The 8,992-nt window shown below is 45.4% G+C and overlaps 1 protein-coding gene across 1 annotated transcript; it reads right to left on the reverse strand.

Moving 5' to 3' along the window:
- Nucleotides 1–3,439: 3,439 nt before the first annotated feature.
- On the reverse strand, nucleotides 3,440–7,071 carry MAGEE1 (MAGE family member E1). Its single transcript, XM_017863236.1, has one exon. The coding sequence runs from the start codon at nucleotides 6,802–6,804 to the stop codon at nucleotides 3,967–3,969; it is 2,838 nt and encodes a 945-aa protein (XP_017718725.1). The 5' UTR covers nucleotides 6,805–7,071; the 3' UTR covers nucleotides 3,440–3,966.
- Between the last annotated feature and the right edge of the window lie 1,921 nt (nucleotides 7,072–8,992).

The raw sequence follows: 8,992 nt of genomic DNA on the forward strand, positions 1-8,992 counted from the left end.
TCATTTGACAAAGGGCTGATATCCAGAACCTACAAAGAACTCAAATTTACAAGAAAAAAACAAACAACTCCATCAAAAAGTGGGTAAAGGATATGAACAGACACATCTCAAAAGAAAACATTCATATCGCCAACAGACACATGAGAAAATGCTCATCATCACTTCCCATGAGAGAAATGCAAATCAAAACCACAATATGATACCTTCTCACACCAGTTAGAATGGCAATCATTAAAAAATCAGGAAACAACAGGTGCTGGAGAGGATGTGGAGAAATAGGAACACTTTTACACTGTTGGTGGGACTGTAAACTAGTTCAACCATTGTGGAAAACAGTGTGGTGATTTCTTAAGGATCTAGAACTAGAAATACCATTTGACCCAGCCATCCCATTACTGGGGATATACCCCAAGGATCATAAATCATGCTGCTATAAAGACACATGCACACGTATGTTTATTGAGCCACTATTCACAATAGCAAAGACTTGGAATCAACCCAAATGTCCATCAGTGACAGACTGGGTTAAGAAAATGTGGCACATATACACCATGGAATACTATGCAGCCATGAAAAAGGATGAGTTCAATTTCTTTGTAGGGACATGGATGAAGCTGGAAATCATCATTCTCAGCAAACTATCACAAGAACAGAAAACCGAATACCGCATGTTCTCACTCATAGGTGGGAATTGAACAATGAGATCACTTGGACACAGGAAGAAGAACATCACACACCGGAGCCTATTGTGGGGAGGGGGGAGGGGGGAGAGATATACCTAATGTAAATGACGAGTTAATGGGTGCAGCACACCAACATGGCACATGTATACATATGTAACAAACTTGCACGTTGTGCACATGTACCCTAGAACTTAAAGTATAAAATAATAATAATAGTAATAATAATAATAATAACAGAAACCTGAAAAGAATAGAAAACTGATATAGAACTTAAGAGGTAAATGAAGCTCTATTATCAGAACTTCTGTCTCAGGAATGTTGTGCCAAGAGTAAAACGATTCAGTGATATGGGTGTTATATCCCAGGAAGAACAATAAGAATATGTGTAATCTTTACAGATTTTTAAAAAACAATAGTAGTAATAATATGATAAGAAGATATGTAATTCTTTTAGATTATAACAATAGTAGTAGTGATAATAACAAGGAGGCGAAGGTGGGAAGGGGAAAGCGGAAAGAGATGAGGATGATAAAGAAGAAGAAGAAGAAGAGGAAGAATTATTATTAAAGAGTAGGAGGGTAGGGGAAGGAAACCAATAAAAACAGCAACAACTGTAGTGGAGATTGTGATGTATCACCCACATGCCCCTACTCTTCAGGATCACAGTACTCACTCCTCCAGCTCTTGAGGGTGATGACAGCTGTTGTGTTTACAGTTGAGTATCTTTCTCGGGGATTGCTCTCAGCTGAAAAGAACTGACTCTCAAAAAGTCATAGCTCCTTATCAGGAGGCAGTTTGCATCCAATGACTGGTCAGTATGGTGGGATAAAACTTTGGCCTCATTTTCCTAATTTGGGACAACTCTGCAGGACCATACCAACTCCAGAGCTCCCTGTGGAATCAGTTAATTTATTTGCTGTGACTGAATCACTGCTCTATTTCTCCCTCTACACAATTCTGCTTCTCTTGCTCCCCACAGCTGTTGAACCAAAAACAACTCCCCAATAAAATTTCTGCAAGGAAATCACTTCACAGTCCCATTCCTGGAAAAAATCAACATGCAACAATGTCATTAATATATTGCTAACTACATGTCAAGTGTTCTTGTGTTTTACATGTTAACACATTTAATCCCCAACATTATGGCATAGGTGAAATTATTATGCCCATTTTACAGATGAAAAAATGGAGGCACAAAGGGGTTAAGTAACTTGCCTGAGTTCTCATCTCTAGTATGAGAGAGATCCAGGGTTTGTACCCAGGCACTTTGACTCTAGACTACATGCTCTTACTACTATGTTCTAATGCCTTTTAACCTTGATGCCATGGAGTTTGATTTCCAAGGTGTTTTTTAAAAGATAACAGGCTTTCTGACTTCAATTTATTTAAATTTGATTTTGTTCAGAAAATGATACCTCTTTTCACAGGTACATTAAGAAGAAACTACTATGCTAAAATTAGAGTTTCTGCCCTCCCCACCCCCTTTAGTTTTTCAATACAAGAGCCAAAAGAATCCTGTTAAAACTAAGTGGTTTCCTGCCATTCCTCAGATCAAAAGCCTTAAAAAGTTTTCCATATCACTAATAACTAAAGCCAAATTCTTATATGGTAGACTAATTTTTTTTATTCAAAAATATATGTTCTTCCTCTCTACTGGGCCCGTTCCTACATGTTCTTCCCTGTAGAAAGAGTACACTTCCCATCTCATTGACATCAAACTTGCCCATGTAACTTGCTTTTGCCAATGAATTACAACTATAATATGCCATATCTGAGCATAGGCTTTGAAAACTACCACATGGTTCCACTATGGCTCTTTTACCTCTGCCACAAGAACAGGTGTCCCATATATTATTTACTCCTTTAACCTGGTTACCTGAATGAAGACAATATAAACAGAATCTCAGACAACCCATGAAGGGGATATAAAATGAGCCCAAAATTTTGTTGTTATAAGCCTCTGAGATTTGGGTACTTTTTTAAAAACCACAGCATAACTTAGAGAAAGCTGGCTCGTGCATCTTATTGAAACCATTGATGACACAATACCGCCGGCCCTCTGGCCTAATATCTTTGATTTTTTTCCTAACAGCACACATGAAGACTGAAATCCAGCCTTGAATCAGTTTAATTCATGATTGTATTAAGGACCCCATATTGGCTGGGCACGGTGGCTCACGCCTGTAATCCCAACACTTTGGGAGGCCCAGGTGGGCAGATCACAAGGTCAGGAGTTTGAGACCAGCCTGGCCAAAATAGTGAAATTCCGTCTTTAGTAAAAATACAAAAATTAGCTGGGTGTGATGGCACGTGGTCCCAGCTACTCTGGAGGCTGAGGCAGGAGAATTGCATGAACCCAGGAGGCAGAGGTTGCAGTGAGCTGAGATCATGCCACTGCACTCTAGCCTGGGCAAGAGAGCGAGACTCCATCTCAAAAACAAAAAAAGTACCCCATCTTGTCCCCACCCCACATACCTACCATCTTCCTTAAGGACCATCCTGAACACTCCAGGAATTGGTCAGGTGTGCCTCTTTTTAATTACCATAGCACTCTGTATTATTCTACTGTAGCACATAGTACACCGTAATAAATTAGTGGTTTAAATGACCTCCCCCCGTACCCTATCCAGTCTCTGAATTTTTGGGCAGGTATTATATCTTGCAAACTTTTATACTTCTATAACTATGACCCACCACTGTGCTCATTGTATGAAAGCAGTTGAATAAGTCAGTGTGTTAGCATTATGTTTCATTTATTAATCTTTTATTGTTCATTACACTTTAGTACAGCAAAGCAAATACAGGTAAACATCAGTATTCTTTATACAATAGCACACAGAAAAGGAAGCCAGCCACAATTTAGAGTGCTTTTTCAGTTGTCATTATATTTGTTTGTTTATCATTTTAAGCTAGATTATTTTACTGGCGAATTTTTTTCAAGCTTTTAAGGAAAAGCCTATATCTATAGCTATATGCTATATATTATCTTCTAGATAATGCAACAAGATGGAAAGATTTTCAAAACATTTTACAGAGCTATCAAAACTCATACCAAAATACAACAGAGACAGCAAGTGGTCAATCACATTTACCCAATCGGACAATATATTAAAACAGTTGAAACACTTCCAGACACCACACAAGAACTAAATATGAAAAGACGTAAATATAACTGGAACACAAATACCAAATACAGTATATACCCGCCCCCATCCCCCAATACATGAGACCTGAGGCTCTAATGCCCCTTCTTGCAAGGCCCCTCTGACTGCCATGCATTCCTCTACCTGAAGTTGTGAACAAAGAATTGCCTGTGCCCAACATCAGCTCTATTGGCCTCATCTTCCATTGCCTCCCTGTACTGCTGTGGCCAGTCCTGTGGTTCCTTTCTGTGGATTCTGGCCACATATCGCAAGGCTTTCATCTTGGAGGTTTCCAGACGGGCTCTAGGACCCCATACAAACTCATATTGCACTGGATCACTGTCAGGAACCCGTAAACTGTCTATATAGCGCTGACTCAAGTATCTGCAGGTAATCACGTGCTTTCTCCCAGATTGAACCCCTAAGCCCCGCAGAAAAGCCCAGACTGCAGACTCCCTGGCATGGTTGCCCATGATAAAGATGAAACTTAGGACCTGCATCAAAAAGTTGTTACCAGGCCTGTTTGGACTGTCTACGATCTCCTCAGTTTCTTCCATCTCCCTTCGGTTGTACAGGGTATAGGAGTGATTCCTGGGATCAAGTACCACTAGTTCTGTCCCATAGACATGGCTCAGGGTGCGGGCAGCACGATTCAGGAGGTCAGGGAACACTTTGCTGCACTCTCGGCCAATGTAGTACAGAATTCCTTTCTTTGGTATAGGCAGCTTAGTTGAATCCATAAGCAGAAATAACTGCACCAACTTCCTTGCCTTGCTCTCCAATCTTGACTCAGGCCATGAATGTGGGGCATATTTTGAGGCATAGCTGGAAACCTCTGAATCGGGGGATGCTACCTCTGCAGCAGCTTCCTCAAAAAAGGGCCTCCTAAAGTGAGGGAGAGCCTGCCAACCCTCAGCAAAGGCTCTGGCAGCATCTTCTTCCAGAGCTTCATTGTATTTCTCTGGCCAATCCATAGGATCTTTGTTATATATTTTAGCCATGAACTTCAGAATTTTCATCTTGGTGGTTTCTAGGTGGGATCTTGGGCCCCAGAAAAACTCATACTCCACTGGTTTACAGTCAGTTACTGGTCTGTAGTCTAAGTAACGCTGCCATACAAACTCCACAGACAGAAGTCTCTTTGGGTTCCCAAAAATGGAAAGCCTCCTTTCCCGCTGCACCCCCATCCTCCAGAGCATTTCCCAAATCTCAGCCTCTTTGGCTTGGTTGCCATTCAGGAATATTTGGCCTAGAATCATCATCAGGAGGCCCATCTTTGGCCCGTTTGGGCTTTCTTCTAACCCTTCAAAGGGCACAGGTCCCAGTTTGTTTAACAGAATGTAGGTATGTGCCTCAGGGTCAAGTTCTCTCAATTCAAACCGAAAAATGCACTCCAGGTGGGCTGCTGCTCGCCTGAGTATCTCAGGAAACTGGTTGCGATATTCTTTAACAATATATTCCCGCATTTCAGACTCCCGGATAGGGTACTTGCTCTGATCCTTCACCAGCAGGAACTGCAACAGCTCAGCTACATTCTGTTCCATAGGGTCCTGGGGCTTCAAGGTAATTGCAACCCGGGAAGTACTGAGGCCCATAATAGTAATGGAGTTGGGGCTCTCACAGTCTCTCAGGACCTCGAATTCTATAGGGCCTTCTGCACCCTTAGGACCCTCAGAGTCCGAGTCCACAGAGGCCTTGGTTACCCTAGGGCTTGGCAAAACAATGGAACACTTGGAGGGGTTCCGGTCCGCAGAAGCACTAGAGCTAAACAAGGTGCTCGGGCCCTCACCAGGGTTGGGCAGCACGGAGCTTCCCGGTCTGTCAGAGGCAGTGGGCTGCACTAAGGTGCTTGGGCCCTCACCAGGAGTGGGCGGCACGGAGGTGTCCGATCCATCAGAGGCAGTGGGCGGCACACAGGTGCTCCGTCCCTCACTGGGGGTTGGCAGTACGGAAGTGCTTGGTCCCTCACCGGGAGTAGGCGGCACGGAGGTGCTCAAGCCCTCAGTGGCGGTGGGAGGCACAGAGGTGCTCGGTTCCTCACCAGGGGTGGGCGGCACGGAGGTACTCAGTCCCTCACCAGCAGTGGGCTGCACGGAGGTGCTCAGGCCCTCAGTGGCGGTGAGTGGCCCGGAGGTGCTTGATTCCTTACCGGGGGTGGGCACCAAGGAGATGCTTTGTCCGTCAGAGGCGGCGGACAGCACGGAGGTGCTCGGTCCCTCACCAGGAGTGGCCGGCATGGAGGTGCTCGGTCCCTCATCAGGGGTGGGCGGCACGGGGGTGCTCAGACCCTCAGTGGCGGTGGGCGGCACGGAGGTGTCCGGTCCCTCATCAGGAGTGGCCGGCACGGAGGTGCTCAGGCCCTCAGTGGCGGTGAGCGGCACGGAGGTGCTCGGTCCCTCACCAGGGGTGGACTGCACGGAGGTGCTCGGTCCCTCATCAGGGGTGGGCACCAAGGAGGTGCTTGGTCCCTCAGAGGCTGTGGGCGGCACGGAGGTGCTCGTTCCCTCACCAGGGGTGGCCGGCACGGAGGTGCTCGGTTCCTCAGAGGAAGTGGGCGGCCTGGAGGTGTTCCGGCCCTCAGAGGCGGCAAGCGTCACAGAGGTGCACAGCCCCTTAGAGATGGTGGGAGGCCCGGAGGTGCTTAGGCCCTCGCTGAGGGTGGCCAGCAGGGAGGTGCCAGGTCCCTCAGAGACGGTAGGCTGCCCAGAGGCGCTTGAGACCTCAGAGATGGTGGGCGGCACAAAGGTGCTTGGGCCCTCAGCGGAGGTGGGCAGAACGGAGGTGCTTGGGCCCTCAGAGGCACAGAGGCCCTGAAGGATCTGGGAATCGCTGGGACCCTGGGGGACGTCTGAGCCTGGCATATCAGCGGGGAGACCGGGGGCATTAGGGGCCTGCATTTCGTCCCAGCTGCTGTTGTGCGCAGTGGCCTTTGCAACGCGGCGGCGGCGGCGGCGCGAATTCTGGCTTACCAGAGACATGGTCCTGCCGACCGGCGTGTAGGAGCAGACACAGACAGGCGCGCGATCTGGCACAGACGACTGGAGGTGTGTAGGTGCCTCGGCACAAAACTGCCGCTAGCGGTAATGATGTTGCTGCTGCTGCCAGAACCAAAGTTCCAAGCAACTTGCTGAAGCTGAAATTAGAGGTGGTGAAAAACGCAGGCACTGGCCAGCAGTGAATGCTAGTCTCAGTGTACTCTGCTTCTCACACCCCGCCCTCTGCCGCAGTCCGCGCAGGCGCAGACTGGCTCTGCGGCAAGGCGAAATCGCCCCGCCCCAACCCTCCCCTGGGCCTGAGAAAGTGGATGCGGTGGTTCTGCACCAAAGGAGAGCACTAGCAGAAGGGAAATTTTGGTAGGGTGAAACAAGGAGCTTAGAGTAGATGCATAGGGAACAAAAATGGAAATAATAATAAATACTTCTCAGATTTAGGGTATGATTGGAGGGGTTCTACACAGAGTGCCAGGCACTTAATAGATTCTCAAAATTGGTAATTATCATTGAGATTTGCAGTTTTCCCGAAGCTGTTTCAAACAAAATGTGCGTTGTCTCTGGAAGGGTAGAACCCCCATCCCTGACCATGTCTTATCTATCACTTTCTCCATTTATATGTCTAACACCTCCCCTAATGCTGTGAGCTAGAAAGAACTCTTACCTAGAGGGTCTGAATGCCTGATATTTAGTACCAATTAGGGAGCTTCGAACAAGCTTGAAAAACCCAACATTCCCAGCCCAAACTTTCCCAGTTCCCCAGGCTTTAGTGGGAAAGCCACTAACACTCTTGAAAATTTGTTTAATTCTTTCACTCCACAATCATCTGCTCATTTAATACAACTTTTGTGAAAGTCAGTTGAGATACCGAGTGTTAAGGGATGTTACCTGCTCTGTTTTGCCCTATTACTCTAGCACTTTTGAGCAGATCCAACCCTCATCCCTTTTATTCATTCATTCCACAAACACTGGTAATGTATCCAGAAGTTACAGAGTTCATTTCTTTGTCATCAAGGAGCACCCAGTGTAAAAATGGGAGTCAAAGAAAAAGTGAAACCAAATTTTCTAGAAGTTTGTAAAGAATGCAGGGGAGGCAGGGTCAGTTCTACCTATAGGTGCAGAAAAGGCTTCATAAAAGAGGAGATGTTTAAAAAGATGAGTGGGTAGGTATTTACCAAAATGACAAGGATGAGAAAATCATTCCAACTGAGAGTAGCATGGCAGCAGTGAATAAGAAAACACTGAAGAGCACAGGCAGGCTGTTTTTAGAAGTAGGGGAGAGAGAGGAAGAGAGATAGAGGGAAAATACTAACTTTCTGACACTCATGCAACCAATACAATTTAGCTTACCACTATTGACCCTCTATTGATATGTTTGTATCTTGCTGCAAACATTTATTATATGTTGTCTTTCTTAATATCTCCTCAAAAATCTGGGAGTATACTTTTTTTTTATACTTTAAGTTTTGGAGTACATGTGCAGAAGGTGCAGATTTGTTACGTAGGTATACACGTGCCATGGTTGTTTGCTGCACCCATCAACCCATCATCTCCATTAGGTATTCTCCTAATGCTCTCCCTCTCCTATCTCCCTGCCCCCTGACAGGCCCTGGTGTGTGATGTTCCCCTCCCTGTGTCCATGTGTTGTAATTGTTCAATTCCCACTTATGAGTGAGAACATGTGGCGTTTGGTTTCCTGTTCTTGTGTTAGTTTTCTGAGAATGATGGTTTCCAGCTTCATCCATGTCCCTGCAAAAAACATGAACTCATCCTTTTTTTATGGTTGCATAGTATTCCATGGTGCATATGTGCCACATTTTCTTTATCCAGTCTGTCATTGATGGACATTTGGGTTGGTTCCAATTTTTTTTATACCTCTTTAGGAAAAGGAAAATAACTGACTACAGTCACAATGTGTCACCATCTCCATCTCCAGTTGGAGAAGCAATCCCTTATATGCATAACCAGTTCCGGTTCTGTGAAGTCCAATGCAGTTATTGTGCCCAGGGCCTATTCAGAATGGGAGGCACAAAAAAACCTATGATATTTCTAAACTTCAGCAACAGATATTCCTAACCTAGGGCACAGTGATTTTTAAGGACCCTGAAGTTGTTCAAACCTAAAAACTAAAAATTTTTACCTCTAGAAATATATTCTAAAGAAATAATAAGAAATA

The sequence above is a fragment of the Rhinopithecus bieti genome, unplaced genomic scaffold (genome assembly GCF_001698545.2).
Source record: "Rhinopithecus bieti isolate Rb0 unplaced genomic scaffold, ASM169854v2 scaffold_70138, whole genome shotgun sequence".
Lineage (NCBI taxonomy): Eukaryota > Metazoa > Chordata > Mammalia > Primates > Cercopithecidae > Rhinopithecus > Rhinopithecus bieti.